The sequence below is a fragment of the Lotus japonicus genome, chromosome 6, assembly GCF_012489685.1.
Source record: "Lotus japonicus ecotype B-129 chromosome 6, LjGifu_v1.2".
NCBI classification, from domain to species: domain Eukaryota; kingdom Viridiplantae; phylum Streptophyta; class Magnoliopsida; order Fabales; family Fabaceae; genus Lotus; species Lotus japonicus.
The window spans coordinates 61054217-61071194 of record NC_080046.1 but is presented as its reverse complement, the minus strand read 5'-3'; the positions used below and the strand labels follow the sequence as shown (position 1 = coordinate 61071194).

At 36.9% G+C, this 16978-nt stretch overlaps 3 protein-coding genes across 3 annotated transcripts; 1 reads left to right on the top strand and 2 right to left on the bottom strand.

Moving 5' to 3' along the window:
* The first annotated feature begins 3964 nt into the window (after nt 1-3964).
* On the top strand, nt 3965-6272 carry LOC130724659 (uncharacterized). Its single transcript, XM_057575934.1, has 2 exons — nt 3965-4493; nt 5700-6272. The coding sequence occupies exons 1-2, from the start codon at nt 4208-4210 to the stop codon at nt 6080-6082; spliced, it is 669 nt and encodes a 222-aa protein (XP_057431917.1). The 5' UTR covers nt 3965-4207; the 3' UTR covers nt 6083-6272.
* Nucleotides 6273-7636: 1364 nt separating this feature from the next.
* On the bottom strand, nt 7637-9426 carry LOC130725717 (mitogen-activated protein kinase kinase kinase 18-like). Its single transcript, XM_057576921.1, has one exon. It carries the CDS (start codon nt 8966-8968, stop codon nt 7637-7639), a length of 1332 nt encoding a protein of 443 aa, XP_057432904.1. The 5' UTR covers nt 8969-9426.
* Nucleotides 9427-12684: 3258 nt separating this feature from the next.
* LOC130724502 (aspartic proteinase) lies at nt 12685-16855 on the bottom strand. The gene is made up of 14 exons (XM_057575738.1): nt 16717-16855; nt 16004-16376; nt 15710-15770; nt 15414-15508; nt 15216-15328; nt 14958-15126; nt 14830-14869; nt 14638-14702; nt 14391-14504; nt 14054-14118; nt 13800-13956; nt 13592-13711; nt 13251-13339; nt 12685-13159 (listed from the first exon to the last, which is right to left on the bottom strand). The coding sequence occupies exons 2-14, from the start codon at nt 16367-16369 to the stop codon at nt 13075-13077; spliced, it is 1539 nt and encodes a 512-aa protein (XP_057431721.1). The 5' UTR covers nt 16370-16376; nt 16717-16855; the 3' UTR covers nt 12685-13074.
* Nucleotides 16856-16978: the final 123 nt, after the last annotated feature.

The window sequence follows — 16978 nt, the reverse complement described above, 5'->3', positions numbered from 1 at the left end:
ATTGTGAAAATATACTATTAAAACTAATCTGTTGATATTAAAAACTTATTACGTAATTCAAAATATTTAAAATTAACTGTATGATTTTTCATATTACTAAATAAATTATTAATTTTTTAAAATCACATTATTACTAATTATTAAATATTAATTATTAAATTTAGTAATATTTATATTAATTATTTGCAAAAGAAATTGTAAAACTATTTATTAAAATGTCTTAACAAAATTTTTTATTTTTTATTTTAAAATTAATCTAATTTTAATTGAACATGTAATAACATTTAGATAATGTTAATAAATATTGTAAATGAACCCGTGCAACGCGCGGATATAAGTATATCAGTATATCACTCATTTAAGACGTGTAAACTGGGATGAATAATACAATACATAAAGATATACATTCATCCCAATATTTAGACAAGATTATTCTGAATTATTTCAAGACTAGATTGGGTTGATCGTGAATTTTAAAATAAAATGTGTTGGATAAAAATAAAGTTGACTTATTTTTAGCTCAATTTTATAATAATTTGGCTCAATTAAAATCTTAAAAATGGTTTTGAGTTTTATAACATGTCACGACATCATCTCCACCATTTTTTATCATCAACTCTTTTCCTTTCCATATGTCACTACTACTCCACAATCTATATTCAATCCCTACTCTGTCACACTAGGCAAACACATGACCATTGTTGTCGCCTGTTTGAGAGTTAGAGTTAATTGCTTATTGTTTAATTTAGAGTTCGCGGAAATCTATTGTATCTACTAAGCATCACCCCTAGTTTTGTGTAGCTAGACAATTTGAGATGATTCATCACAAATTGCTCAGCAATACGAAGCAAGAAGTACTACTTAGTCAGCACGATACATATCAACTTAGAGACTCTAAAGTACCAAGCAAATGACTCTGACTCATCACTTAACTTATATGGTAACCTAACATTTGATGCTCTAATATGGATTTGTTATAGATTATATACGTTATGACCTGAGAGAATTTGTGTGAATCTCTCCGGTTGAGGTGATGGATCACGAGAGAATTGCACGTTGTGGTCTTGAAAGTCACGGTAGAGCTTCAGGTTGCATGGCTTGGAGAGGTACATGTAGAAGACATTTTAACACTCAAGTTAATGTTTAAGGGAGAGAGGTTCTTAGAAATTTAGATAGAACTCTAAATAAAATGCTTCAAATGAATAACATGTTATGTAAATGAATGAAAAAACCTATATTGTTAGGTTGGAGTCCTTGACGGTTGTCTCTGGAAGTGTGAGGGAAGTCCCCTAAAACAGGGTGACCGAGAGGACAAGTGGCTTTGAGCGACCTTGTCCTGACTTGCTTATCTTGATCCTCTAGTGCTCGAGCCAAACATTACTGGGCGAGATGTTTTCCCTGAGCCATTCGGCCCAACCTTATGGTGGATGATGAAGAGTTTGCATTTCGGTCGCCTGATATATCCTCAGGTATGGTGGTTAAGAAGCCGATCAAACAGAATAATTAAACAATGCTAATGTGATGAATCAGATCATTTGTTGGTTTTGTGAGGGTCTTGAATTGGTGTGTATTATGCGGGCTTGAAAGTATCTATGACATCATAATGCTATACGGTTTAAGATGGGTCAAGACACTTCTGATCCAATATAAACTGAGAATGTCTTGATCCATCCCAAATTGTATAGCAATACAATGTATGAGCTATTGTCAAGCCTGCACGAAACCCACCAAACTAGATTTTTTACAAAACGAATAAATGGATCTAACCCATAATCAAAATTATCATTCTTCATAGGTGTCGACTATACCGACACTAAACTTGAAATAGTAGTATCGGCTCTGGTGACCAACAATAACTTTTACAATCTGCTAATGGTATTTTTAGCGTCGACCACGAGTGATTGATGTTAAAAGAATAAATTCAAATCCTTTAACGTGAGCTGTAAAGTTGTTAAGTTGGCGTTAAACTAACACTAAGTGTGTGTTTGGATTAGCGTTAGTAGAATTGGATCTGGCCAGAATTGAATCTGGAAGAATTGGATCTGGTAAACGTGAGTTTGAGTGACGTGATTTATGTTTGGATACATTTATCAGGAATTGGATCTGATAGACTTGAATTGGATCTGTAAAAGGGTGAGGGGACAATTGGATCAGCATTGATGCTGAAGCAACAAATTGTTGTGTTAGGATGGATCCAATTCTGGGGCCAGAATTGGATCAGCATTTAGCATCCAAACATCAATGGAGATTGGAAAATCACGTTTGAGGTCTTTAAACGTGGATCAGACCTGATTCAACGTGCATCCAAACATGGGCGGACCTACCACAGGGCTTGGTAGGTCCAATGCCCTGGCTCAAAGAAAAAAAAATGAAAATTTCTTTGGACTAGGTAGGTTTTTTTGACCCAAAAAAAAATAGAGAAAAGACAAATTTATAAGGAAAGACAAAGTTTAGGGACTTAATCATAAAATTTGCCTAGGCTTCCTAAAATTTCTAGTTCCGCCACTGCATCCAAACACACCCTAAATGAGTTACAGCGTGGGCTTTTGCCCCATTAGAATGATCAACGCTAATAAATTAATTACTCTTGTACTTATAAGGTAAGGTAATGATGTTATATGGAGCCCGCTAGGTAACAATGAAAGCGATAGAAGGTGCCGTGCTAGTCCGTGGCTTTGAGCATAAAGACCCATATATAGCAGCAGTATAAGCCTCTTCCATTTGATTGTAAGATAAAAATCACTATATGCCACTAAATCTGGAAAATCGAGTGATTCCTTCTCTTCCAATCAGCACTCACATCACATGGTAGCCTTCCTTCCTGTCCATGTTCATGGCTGGATGTTATCATTAGCAGCAATTCCTCTGTGACTATTTCAGTGTCCATTATTATGTCCCTACCCATGCCATTGAATTTAATAAGTTCGAACCCTTAAACTAAAAAGGTAAAATCAATTAATTTTTTAAAAACTGCATGCTTCTAATTTATTCATACATAAAAATAAATGTATTTTTGTACTCTAAAAAGTTCTAATACTTCTTATACCCATTTTCAATAAATTATCTTGCTTATGAAAAAATAATTAAAACCATTAATTTTTATGGATATACTATGTTCTGTTGGGATGTCAAGTGTGAGTAAAAAAGTCTCACATTGAATGGTTAGAGGAGAGATGAACACTTTACAAGTGAGAGGACCCATACACCCATTGCCTTAAGGTTTTGGGTGAAAGATGTGGTGTCCAATCCACTTTGGTGTGCTCATGTAAGCCCAATGTGATGATCCCCCGGTTTATCCTCTTGCGGCCCAACATGTTCTTATATAACTGACACTTTAAGGTTGTTGCACAAGTATTAAGAAATAACAATTAATGTTCTTATTTTATTAAAATTACTATGTAACTTCCTATTATACCTTTCATCTCTCTTATTTATTCTAACTTTTCAAGTTTCATACCATTAATAAATGAATGGTACAATTGGTAAAGTGTAATTAATACTCTCTTAAACTTTGTAAAATGACAGATAATTAGGAACAAAATTCAGCTAGAAATAGTGTCAGTTATTTTGGAACGGAGGTAGTAATGTGCAGCTTTAAGAGAATTTTCAGTTCATCATACATTAAGGATAACGGTAATGATATATACACACCTTATTTGTTAAACATTTTATTTCTACTTATTTTTGTTTCTGTCTCTCTCCTCTAATCATCTATCACATCTTATATATTTTTTCTCTCTCTTACTTGTTATTTTCTTCCTATTTCTCTCCTCATTTCATATCTTTCCTCCTCTCTTAGAGGTGTGAAAGAAACATTATTTTTTGTTAGCATAGATAACATTTTTGAGACATGATTGACGGTAATCAAATTGACTTGGCGAGTAGATTAAGTTATCCCTCTGTAAATATAAGAAAGTTGGAGGACTAACTAGCAAACATGAAATATATGTTTTTAAAAGTGACTCCGAACCCAACCCAACCCAAGAGTGGAAACCCAATTTTACTTTCTCTGTTTCTCTTCTCTCCTCTGTCCGTCTCTTCAATTCAACAACAATTGTTGTGTTTAGGATTCGATTAGATTCATGAGAGTAATGCACATTCCCACAAATTCAAATTTGTCCTTGTCTATGTCACAATTCTCTCGCTAACAATCAATCGTGAATCAAACTGGGATCTGAAAAGGCAAGGCATTTGAATTGGGTGCAAGATGATTCATCTGCTGTTCACGGTGATTTTCTCGGAGGCGGCAATGATTGCGTTGCTGCTTTTCAAGACCCCCTTGAGGAAGTTGATGATCATGGGCTTGGATCGGTTGAAGCGAGGCCGTGGCCCGCTCATGGTCAAGACCGTCGGTGCCACTGTTCTTGTGGTCTTGTTGTCCAGTCTCTACTCCATGTTCAATATTCAGAAGCGCGGGATCGAGGATGGTGGTGTTGTTAATCCAACCGATCAGGTTCTCATGGCCAAGCACCTCCTCGAAGCAACGCTCATGGGTAGGGCAATCAATTCCATGTCTGTTTAAATGGGTTGTTGACATTTATTTTTGTATGTGAATTGATTTTCTTTTTGTGACTTGATGAATTCATGATTAATTGTATCTGATTCATGTGTGTGTGAGGATTTTCTGTGGGGTGCTGATTGTGCATATGCCTTTAATCACCAATTCAGTAGTTTCACTTATCATTTGTTGGGGTTCTGCTCTGGTAATGTATATAACTATTTATGTTGCTGTTTGCTACTGGTTTTGGAGTGGTAGAATGAATGTTGGAGCAATATGAGCTATGAAAGCTTCTAATTTAGAAGGAAAATGTGAGCTGTGGAGCTGCATTTCTTTTTTCTTCCGGTATTGGTTTGGTGGCTGCAGGGAGATCTAAATCAGATCTATCAGATTTTTTGATGTTGGGGATTGTTTATTTCATAACTAGGAAGCATTTAGTTTTTCCATTGCTTATTGATATGGTGTTAAATGTTAATCTCAATATCTCAGTAGCTCAGGACTGTAATAATTCGTAAAGTATAAATTATATTTACTATTTTAATCACCTTCTGCATATTAACTCCTTTCATGAGGCATTGGAGTCAAACCTTTGAATAGACATTTTGCCCCTGGAAGAAGGGGAAAGAGAAGCGAGGTTGGCAAGTATCTTACTGGTTTCATGGTGCATTGGTGCCTCCTCTTAGTGGTTACTTTTGTGTTGGTTTTCCACTTCTCCTAATACCCTAATTTTTCTTATCTCTGATTGCCTGTGTCTTCCTCTCGCAGACCTCACTCATATGTAATTGTTTCCTACTGTATATACTTGTTGAACATGAAAGAAACTTGTTAAGATTATAGCTCATTGATTAATATTATTCAACATGGATCCAAAATTTTCAAAATATTGTTATGTTCTTTTTCAAAACAAAGTTTCCAGAAATGAATATTGAAAATTGCTGCTCTATCAGCTCCTTGAAACACAATGTGTGAAGTATATCATGTTTAACATAAAGTTCCTTAATTCTCTTACGAAGTAGTTTATGTCATTGATTTATGACAACACTGGTCACATCTCAAAAAACCTGGCTAAAGTGACAGTTCAAATCCAACCCAAACAATACTGTTTTGTGTTTCAGGAACTATTGCTTCCTTAGTGTTTCTGAATTATTAAAAGACCTCTTTGTCTGTTGAAAATCACTCATCTTTGGTCAATTCTTTTCAGGTGCTGTGCTTTTTCTTGCACTTATGATAGACAGACTACATCATTACATAAGAGAACTCCGGGTTCGAAGAAAGACCATGGAGGCTGTCAAGAAACAAAGCCGAGGATCTGACGATGGGAAAGCTGCACATTCAGAGGAAATTAGAGCCATGGAGGAAGAAACAACAAAACTAAGAGCAGAGATTAACCGTCTGGAATCTGAGCTAAAGTCAAAAACTAAAGAGGTTGATGGTGCAGAAGCCAATGTCAGTGCCCTAAGGAAACAGTCTGAGGGATTCCTTCTTGAGTATGATCGCTTACTTGAGGAAAACCAGAATCTCCGCAACGAACTACAATCCTTGGACCGGAGATTGTCACACTCAGGTTCCAAGAAGAATATGTAAGAAACATTGAAGGAGGCTTCTTCTTATATACTTTTCAGGAAATAGCAGCTTGCTGATGACTGGTTATTAATTTGTGTAAACATGCTTCTCAACAAATAGGGTTTCACTTTTGTGTTGAATTGGGGTCAATTTTGTCCTGACAAACTGATTTTTTGGAGTGTTGACAGAAATATAGTGCAAATTTGTTTTATTCTGCACATATGTAACTTTTACAACTTCTGTTTGACTGCTACGAAGGGATGTTCCTAGAAATAGGCTTGATGGTATTTAAGTTATCCCTTGATACTTAATTTTGTTTAAGTAGTCTTGGTTCTATTTTTACATTTTTTTCGTTAACGAAATCTCATTTTCTGGTTCCAAGTCATTTTAGCAAATGGCTATGAAACAGTTTTATGCAGTAGCCTATTAATGAGTGCAGTTTTCTGCTTCAAACCAAACCCAGAAGCTATGCGACCTTTTAACTCATGAACATATTCTGCCACATGCTAGACCAAGGAAAGTTCAAGGCAGTAAGTAAAGCTACCACGAAACTGTTTATGTTTGTTTTGGTTTCACGGTGTAGTATTGGAGAATCACTTCTAGTTGAAAGTTATATTAGCTTCTAGGAGAACATATCTTAAATTCTGTGCAAATCATAAAATCAAAGTAGATTCCTTGAACAAAAAGATTGCCTCAATTATGCTGGTAAAAAACTTGAGGAGAAGCTTCACTCAAAATAAGGAATTTGAATCAGCTGAGAACTTAACAGAAACATAAAAAGGAACACCGACAGAAAGGACATCTTTGATGGGGTGACAAAATCCTGACATTGATTTCCAATCTAGACTTGCCATGCATGCAGCAAAAAAACATGAAGTAAGGTGACCTCAGCTCTGTGGGTAACTGGTTGCTCTTTCTATAGAGTTACAATTTTTCTGACACAAACTGCACTCTCTTTTTAACTCATTTCTGCAATGGTTTTAGGGTAGCCTGGTTTTAGCAACAAAGTTCCCTATAACTAATATTTTCGGCTTACTGAGTTTGCTATTTCACTCGTGAACCATTGTCTATGTAGTTTTACATTCAGCAGCAATATTGCAAATCAACAGTAGAATCAAGAGCATTTGAAATTAAAAAATAAAAATAAATCTCCTGGCCGCTTATGAAAGTGGGAAATTGGCTAAGATAACTTAAGATAGAGAGCAAGTCAGCAGGTAACTTGCAGACATCATCTACCAGATATCTAGAATTACAGAGAACAGAACTTGTAAAAATTTCAGGAAGGATGCTTGATGCTACATTTGATTTCGGAAATTTGAAAGAAAACCTTAATGCTTCTTTAATTAGAAATAGATGAAATTTAACATTTGAAACATTTGTGTGGTATGGATAAATTCAGCTGCATTCTGTAAACGAAAATTTAATCTGAAACAGCTTAAAATCCAACTCGCAAAGCAAAGCTTAAGCTGTGGTTATATGGATAGTATTCAATTTGGCCCAGTTAACCATTATGGAGGTGGAGGGCACACCTTATCCCATTATATTTTTATAATTTTAAATTGTAAAATGTTCAATTCATCCAAAGTGAACTAGAGATGGAAAGAGAGGGAGAAGAACACGGTGCATTGGTAAAAACTTCATTGTTCTTAAAATCAAATTTTCCATGTGAAACAACCTCATAATATGGAGACAATGGTTACAATTCTTAATTGATGCAGCCACAGTTGCTGCTACTAAGGTAACAATCATATCAACAATGACATTCCATGTACTAAATTCAGTGACAATGTCAACTACAATTTTTGGTTCATAAAAAATTTCCAAACCATTCTCTTGATCACCAAGGACACAAACAGTGTATGATCCAAAATCCTCTGTTCCCAGAACAGAGGACTCTGTTCTCTCTGTTCCCTGAACAGAGCACGCATCCAGCTCCTTGTCATTGCTTCTCACCGTGATCCATTGATCATCATCCCATTCCCAAACAGGCTCATCTGAAACCAACATCCTAATCCTGTCTCGAGAGCTCGAGGAATCCGAGGAAAAAGAATCAGAAGTGGGACCCTGAGTCGTATCCAGCGTGTCCCAAAAGCTTCTCTCCAACACACTCATGGGAGTGTCCGAATCCAATGCTAGTTCCTTGTTCTTCTCTCCAACGAATCCGTGTCCAAGAAGCTCCTCCACCGACCACCTCTCATCGGGATCCCTCTTCAAGCACTTGCTCAAGAAATCCTTCCCCTGCTCCGAAACAGAGCTTGGAATCTCCGGCACCTCACCGGAGAATCCGATCCGGTACATCGCCGCTGCCGGGTCAGAAACACCTCGCCACGGCGGTTTTCCCGTGATCATCTCCAACACAGTACACCCCAGAGCCCAAACATCAGCAGGGAACCCCTGCTGCTCCCCACGCGCCACCTCTGGCGCCATGAACGCAGGCGTCCCCGTGATCACAGACTCTCCGACCCTTTTAGAACAACCCAAGTCAGCAATTTTTGCACCACTCTCCGTTACCAGCACGTTCTGCCCCTTCACGTCACAATGCACTATCCCATTTGAATGAAGGTACTCCAACCCAAGCAGAATTTGGCGCGTGTAAAACCCCGCCATAGCTTCTTCAATTCCACCACCATGCTTGTTGATTGCATCAGTTACAGTCCCTTGAGGCGCGTACTCCATGAAGAGGTTAAACCAGTTAGCACCGTTCTCAAATGTGACATCGCAGCCTTTGTAGGCCACGATCTGAGGACACCTTAAAGTAGAGAGAATTCCCTGTTCCCTCTTGAGGAACTCTGACCGGTGAAGCTCCGCTGATTTCACAGCGAATAATTCACCGGTCCGGCGATCCTCAGCTATGTTAACGGCCGCGGTGGAGCCGCGACCGAGGGTTTTGCCTCTTGTCCAGGCCATAGAGATCTTGGAAGTTTAGTTACAAGAGGAGGTAGAAGACTAGAAGAATGTAATGTGTTTGTTGTTGTTGTTGTTGTTGTTGTTGTGAGGTACTAATACTATACTAGCTTTCCTAATTTGTATGAGTTATATATATGGAGAGATTTGAAGTTTGGTGGGTTGTGTTTGGCTTAAAGCAAAGGGTAAGCAAGTTATGATTGTGATGTGGAAAAGCTTTTTCCTTTTTGTATGCTGCCCTTTTGGTTGTGTCCAATGAATGAGCGCCGTCTTGTTTCTCTTACGATCTTGTGATGGGAGGGAGCCACGTGTCGAGAAGAGGGTGAATGGGGCCTTTTCATTTGTTGTTGTTGGCCTGGCCGGCCAAGCTTGCATTTAGTTAGCTTTAGCTTTTAGGCGTGAAAATGGAGTATTAAGGAGAGACGGTGCACATGGTGGCACGTGCTCATGTGAAATGGTAACCAAGGATTGCGCTGTTGAAGAAGGTGAAATTAATGGTTTGGTGGTGTGGTGAATGGAGTACTGTGAGAGCATGCTTCGTGAATCATGTGGTAATGTAACATGTTAGTGGCATATTCCATGCTTGTGTTAAATTGTTAATTGGTATATATCTTTAAGAGGGTCCCAAAGAGAGCAAAAATATGCTTTGGGTTTCTTAGCTTCAATTTCTGCTTGTAGGGATTGACTTTTGTTATTGTAGATTAGTAGGTTTATGTTTATGTCATCAGTGACAAAATCCATAGTCCTTGTGGTAAAATGGTTGTGTCAAAGCATGATGAGTTCTGCCAAATAATCCTCCAATTCATGAATTAACAGGTAGAATAGAAGATGCTATTCAAAGTGAACACAGTCAAAATCATCTCATAGTTTTCTTCAACGGGAGAATTCGCTTGAGTTAGGCCAAGAAGACTTAAAGCTTCCTACGAGTGTGAATCTGTTCAATTTGGGGAGTGCCAATTATTGACTAGAACCTGATGATTAATTCTAATCTATCCACTTTCTTACCTCCTAATTAATCCACTTAAACAATTTACATCTTTGTAGATATTTTAAGTCAAAGGTACGCGCTAGCTTTAATTTAAACGAACAACATCCAGTTCATCTGTATGTGAAGTGGATTATGTGGGAAGCAAAATGAAAGCCAGCAGTTAAAGTCAATTTAAAGACACTATAGCTAGAGAAAAATAAAGGTAAAGACAGAGGATGAATGAGCTTAATTAATTAATTTATGATGAGTGTGTGTGTAAAGTGCAAGGAGGTAATGAAGGTCTCAATGGAAAGGATATTGGACAGTTGGGAAAATGGTTAAAAGAGGTTGAAGAAAAGGCCAAAGCCAACTAATTTGTTGCGCTAAGCTGATTCACCATTCATCGATAAAACACCAATTAACCACAACTACCAGCCTGTCCATTTACATTGTATAGTTGTTTACTACGAATAACATAATATTAAACAAGGGAAAGGAACAAAGACACACACTCTCTGCTGCTGAGTGGGGCACTTTGTAGTTTGGACAGCTAGTAACATAGTAAAGCTTAGCAAGGTATAAACAGATATACATTTTTTCACAAACATTCATTAGACATATCACTTAGCTAACTTCTATTACTTTGCAAGTGAGATGTTTAAAGAGCGTGTGACAAAAAATGTATGTTTATGTATCATTGTCAAATTGTCGAAAGTTTAGAAGGTCCTCTGATGTATGTTGAAAGTGCGGGGACGGCGTGAGTGAGCATTGACGGCATGAAATGTGGGTGCGGAATGTCACGGCATGAAATTAAGGAAGCGTGAAATTGAAGTAAGCCAATGATTAAAGTATCTATGGTATGATATATCATCACATGTCGCCAACTATTTTTTTGCAGTAATCTTTGCTTTGATTCCTCCGTTTCTGAGTGTGCAATGCATGAATCGGATCACGCAGCTGCAGCATGCTGTACGCTGTGGAATCCACTTTGTGCCTTTACTTTAATTTCCTTCACAAAATTAAACTATACATGTTCTCTCTCTCCTACCTGGCCCAAATAATATTTGTGACTGTCTGCTAGCAGTAGCATTGCATCATACAGGCCTCACACCGTCCTATTGATAACATCAACGTCATATGTACGACAATAAAGATGAGTGGTATGACAATCAATCCACTTCACTGTACATAAAATCTGAGCATTAAATGAAAATATATATTGTTCATATATATCAAGTAAAAAGAACAAAAGGAACCTTGGAAACTATAAGTTAATGCTTTCTTTAGGTAAGAATAAAAAGAGAGAAGCAAAATATGAGATAAATATGTGATAAATATAGTTGTTTTTATATATTATTTGGTATGACATGAAGAGAAGAAAATGAATGATGCTGACATTCTCTCATCTCGTTTGGTTGCATAGAATATGAAATGAGAAATAATTTTTTTTATATAAAGTGACATTTTTAAATATTGATTATAAGGATGAATTAATAAAGTAGCAAGCAAAGACCAGGGTGAACTCTTTCTTTTGGGTCTATCGATGAACCCAAATTAAACATGGTTAGAGATTCGGAAATTCTACGATTAGCAACTTTGACCTGTAAATGGAGTTTGTGGCCAGCTCATTGAGTTCTAGTGGAAACAAGCTCCGCCACCATGCTCATGGCCATAAGAGAAAGAAGATCCTCTAGTTTCTTCTAGGCAAAGGTGTTGTCGTATCTCCACCGCGAAACCACCGCGATCTGATGAGAGAAGGAAGCGATGGTTGCTGCAACACACTCTTATGACATCGAGGAGAACGTCCTTCACGATGAAAGCCATGTCGCAGGGATGGGTGGTTGTGCAATCCCAAAGGCGGAGCGATCGCAGATTCGGGACGCAGTGGTGCGACCCAAAGATTCGAGACCCTTTAAAATTTCAACATTTGGATAAGAAGCATATGAATAATTTTATATTAGTATTTTTAACGATCATTCGTAGATAAGTTGGATGAGATACTTGTTATATCATATTGACTCAATATGCACTATTATAATATTCATTTTTTTTTTTGAAATGAATGTACACTACTATAATAGAATGTGACAATTTATCTTATTTTTTATATCATGACAAACAATTGAGCTTTAAAAGTCTGTTGTATAGATGGCACATAAATCTCGAGTTTAATTGTGAGCAACAAATGTAGCTTTCCATGTACTTGTGAGTAACAAGCTAGTTGGATCTGTCTCATGGGTTTTTTTGTATATGCTGTATTGTGGGCTTCACCTATTGGGATTTTAGCCCTTCCCTCTTGTATCTTTCAGGGCTTAACTCTGATCTTCTTTGAATTATGAAACAATTGACCAAAAAAATCGTAAGGTGCTTCTAGGATTGAATTGAGTTGGACTCAATCAACTTAGATGGTCTTTTTGTTTAGAAAACTATTTTTTTACAATATATAAGTTAAAGTATGTAAATATGAATGATGCAATAAATTTATTAAATTATGATTTTTAATTTAAATATAAATTGGATTAGTTAAGAAAAACTACCATGTTTCCAATGAGTTGTAAACGCTGAAATTTTACCTGTTCTGTAACCTGACTTCGAATCTCACATTAGCTACGTAGTTTGAAGCATATAATTTTTTGTTCGAACTTATCTAATTTACCTTCTCCTTTTCTTTTTATATGCATAATTCTCTGGTTTATTTGAGCTTTCTACATGAGTTTGAATGTTTGGTGCATTAAAATATCACACATTAATCTTGCTAAACATGAAGAAAATGATGATTATAAGGAATCACGAGAGCCTGAGCCATATCTTACACACTTCAACTAAGCATATGCATAACATAATTACAGACTATAGAGCCCCAAATCAGCCAAACAACCCAGATACATCTCTTAAGCTATTTAATAGATGAGAGGAGGCACTGCGAGAATATTTATATACAGAACAAGAATTTTAGGCACATCATAATTGTAAACTTATATCAAACTATTGGCAAATACAGTTGCCAATTTGAAGTATTGAGGCTGAGTTTTCTGTCATATTTTTTGTTTGGTTTTACTAATTTTCTAAGGCAAGAAAAGAAAAGAAAAACTAGTCCTAGTAGCAAATAGCTGTTTGTCATTATGCGAGACGACAATACTGTCTATGCTGCTTGAGCAAATCCGACTCTCTGTTTACCAAAATCAAAGACAGTGTGATAGCGCCCCATGAAGATATCTCCAAGAATCCTGCATTTATGCAGATGCAATTAAGTGATGATAATCAAATCAAATGCATCAAAATCAGAGCATGTCTCAAGCAAATTCAAGTTTAATGTACCAGAGTGGACCGCGTGGAGGAGGAACATCCAAAGCGGTAAAGCCACTAATGCATTGGGCTGCAGAACCTTCACCCACCTTCAGTATGTACTGAAGAAACCAAGAAGAAAATTGGATAAGTGAGGAACAGGGAAACCATTCATGGATAAAGCCAAAATCAATTATGGAGAGAAGCTTTCTTAGTAGCTTCTAGGTACCAGAATTGATTCTGGAAAAAGGTAAGCTAATCCAAACATGCTAAATAGTCAGATTAGTTTGCTCTTTTTTAAAACAGTGTAATCCCTTTTTCTTTTAACAATTTGATCAGCTTTCAAAAGCAACTAATCAGGTTTGGAATTATACCTCCTGTGGAGCAAGGTCAAAAACCTTTCCACCAATAGTGAAGGAAACAATAGGCATTGAAGAGATCTTTCCACAGTCAACAGCTGATGCTCCCATTGGGTTAGGCATTTTATCACAAAGCTGCAATATCATGACAAGGGCTCGAATCAATAGGCGAAGTAGAATTTGAATTGAGTACTCAAATGGAAAACTCAAAGACTTAACCAACCTCATTGATATAATTCATTATGCGATCTTGTGTCTGATTCTGCTTCAACTGGTTCTGTATCCATACAACAGCCATCTCACATGCAGAACAAGTAGCATCCCGAAAGTCACCAAATGATTTTCTTTCATTCTTATCTACCACGCTTTCGATACCCATGCTAAAGGAAAAATCATAAGACTAGAATCAATCACAGCACATTGGACATATTGAAAAGTTAAGTAAATGACAAAAGGTATAATATCTTCAGGGCTTACCTGACACCACGAGTCCCATCAAAGGTGCACAATCCAATTTGGGAGCATATCTTCTTTGGATGCGCCTACAGAACAGATTGAAAACAATAAGAACATCCATTCTGAAAGATGACCAAATCACTGATAGAAAACAATTTCCTAACAAGCAAGAACATTTTGAATCTAAACATAAAAGTGAAGAATATGAAAGAAGAAAAGCAACTCAATTTGTTGAGTAAACTTTCATAATAAAAACCTTACAATTTATGCTAACAGTCTCTTCCCTAAAAACAAGGATCACCAGAATCTAATAAAAAACTATTCAAGGAGTCAAGAATGAGTTAAAAGCGATGCTTACATTAGCCGAGACCAATTCCAAAATTGTTTGTCCATACTGTTCAACAACAGACTTGCATTCTTGGCTTGCAACTCCAGATGCTCCAATTGCTTGATTTATCATAGTAATCACAGTCTACAAGAGAAAAATCAGAAACAAGCTGGTCAGAAGTGCAATCCCAAAACTATTCTTCATAGGTCATGAAACTCCAGGGAGATAAAAATCTACAGCAGCCTAAATATAAAAGCATTTATTCATAGTTTCTTACCGTTGGACCCGCCAACAAAGACGTCCCTGAGTCTGCAATTGCTGAACACCCATTGGTACAGTATCCTGGATGACAATATGTTCAACTCAGTACCAAGGAATCAAAACCATAAAGGATTTATGAAAGTGCTATCAGAATGAAGCCATTGGAGAAACAAATATGTATTTTAGATCAGATGTTTTCTACACCTACCAGTGGGTTTACCACCAATAAATACATCTCCCATGGCAAACTGTCAAGAAACAAAAATAGTAGTTAATAAAGAGGAGTATTAACAAATTATAGTGCAAGTGCAATAAACAAATGGATTGATAAATAACCTGCCAATATCCTTTCCGGGTCACAGGCACATAAGTGTGTTGGCCCTTGAAGTGAGCAGGATCAACACCACCAAAAACAATCTCACCTCCTTGCTCTTCTCCTATTTTACGATTGAGCCAAAATGAAAATACTGGATCCTTAACAAGCCCTTGTTCAACCATATTGTACCTGTGACAGGAAAGTGCCTCATAATTGCATAAAGATCGAATAAAATAACAAAATGATAAATGAAAGTTTAAATTAACGCAGATATATACCACACTGGAACAGAATTTCCAACTGATATCTCTTGAAATCCAAGTCCTAGTATACCATCGAACTTAGCTGCCACAAATGTAACTCCAGGCTCTCTAGTTGCTTCAATAAATTCCTGTAGAAAACCAGAACAATACTTCAAACCAATTGATTAATCAACATATTATGAAAGAAGACAAAGGATTGACATTCAGCATTACCTGGTTCTTTACAACTATGTCACCAACTTTGACATCATCATAGCTAAAGAAGCCTGAAATTGCTCCAGTTCCATATTGTATTGCAGCAGAAGTCCCTAAATAACAGCAAGACAAACTCTAATGTAAAAATAGGACAACATGAATGACTAAGTATGAATTACATCATGCCAAACCAAATCAAATGTGCCAGAAACAAAGAACTTATATAACACTGGTACTATCAATAATTTTCAAAAATTTTAGGTGTAAAAGGCTGGATGATAAAAATCAGACTTAGAGTTTAGAAGATGAAATACCATTTTCCTTGTAGGTACTTGATTGACTAGACCTGTACTTGGCATGGAATAAGCATGCTACCTGCACCAACATTCAAAATACCACGACAGTTAGCTAGCAAAATTAGGAAACAAACCCAATACATTACTAAGGGTGTGTTAGTATTTCTGTCAACCGCACATTACAAAGCAGTTTGACTGTATGTTTGGCCAATTCTGGTCTCTGGTGTCATTGGAATGAATGTGCTTTTGTGTCAATTTGAACGTAAATACAAACACATACTACATGTTCACAAGACACATTAAAAAACTCACCGAGAAGTGACATTTAGCTGATGGAACCCACATGTTAGAGCTACCGGTATCAAAAATCACAGTGAACCTTTGAGGAGGGGTGCCAACAAAAACTTCACCATAGTACTGAGCATCCATGTAATTCTTGAGCGCAACAATATCAGTGTCCTGATTGAGTCCGAGAATGTTCAGGGGTTGGTAATGATACTTCCTGATAGAAGACCACATAGATTCTGCATCCTTAAACCCCAACCGGTCATTGGGGCCCAATTTGGTCTTTCTTAGTCCAATCCTACGCAACCCTTCATCATGTGCACAAGATGCCAGACAACACAACAGGGTCCACACACACAAACACAACACCACCACATTCAACTTGTTTCCCATTTTTCACCTGTTCATCCAAATCCCAAATTTCAACATCAGGCAATTTTTTACAAATTACTAAATTGAAAAAAAAATAATTAATTGACAAAGACGTGACAGATAGCATTAAATTTTTTAATTCGTTGCCTAGCAATAATTAAATGAACAAAAGCATTCAACCATCAACATAAACATTGATTCTACCACCAACGCATGCATGCATTGAAAAATTTGAGTTTAAATGTTTAATTAATCCAAATAAACCCAATCCAGAAGATGATTATAATTATATATAGAAATTTACTATGAAAATTGATGAGCAGAAGAACAATGGTTATGGTTATGCATGCATTGAAGAATGGACTTACCAGAATGAATGTGACTGAGAGAGGATTTGATAAGAGATGATGAGAATTGAATTGAAGGAGAACAAGTGCTGAGGGATGAGAATTTAAACCCTGTAAAAGCAGAGAACCTGGCCAGGGTTGGCAGTGAAGTGGGTCCAGCTAATCTTCTTTTTCTGTGGGTCCGGCTTCTGTAACCGTTGATCTGAGTGGGTCACGTTTCTAGTTCAGTACAGCCGTTGATCCCGTGATGCGTTTGGATGTAACTGAATTGATTACGTGCCTG

Coding starts and splice junctions, on each gene's coding strand:
- LOC130724659 (XM_057575934.1), top strand. CDS start 4,208: ATGATTCATCTGCTGTTCACGGTGATTTTCTCGGAGGCGGCAATGATT. Junction 4,494..5,699: donor CCTCGAAGCAACGCTCATGG/GTAGGGCAATCA, acceptor AATTCTTTTCAG/GTGCTGTGCTTTTTCTTGCA.
- LOC130725717 (XM_057576921.1), bottom strand. CDS start 8,968: ATGGCCTGGACAAGAGGCAAAACCCTCGGTCGCGGCTCCACCGCGGCC.
- LOC130724502 (XM_057575738.1), bottom strand. CDS start 16,369: ATGGGAAACAAGTTGAATGTGGTGGTGTTGTGTTTGTGTGTGTGGACC. Junction 15,509..15,709: donor AAGTACCTACAAGGAAAATG/GTATTTCATCTT, acceptor GCTGTTATTTAG/GGACTTCTGCTGCAATACAA. Junction 14,505..14,637: donor CTTTGTTGGCGGGTCCAACG/GTAAGAAACTAT, acceptor TTTCTCTTGTAG/ACTGTGATTACTATGATAAA.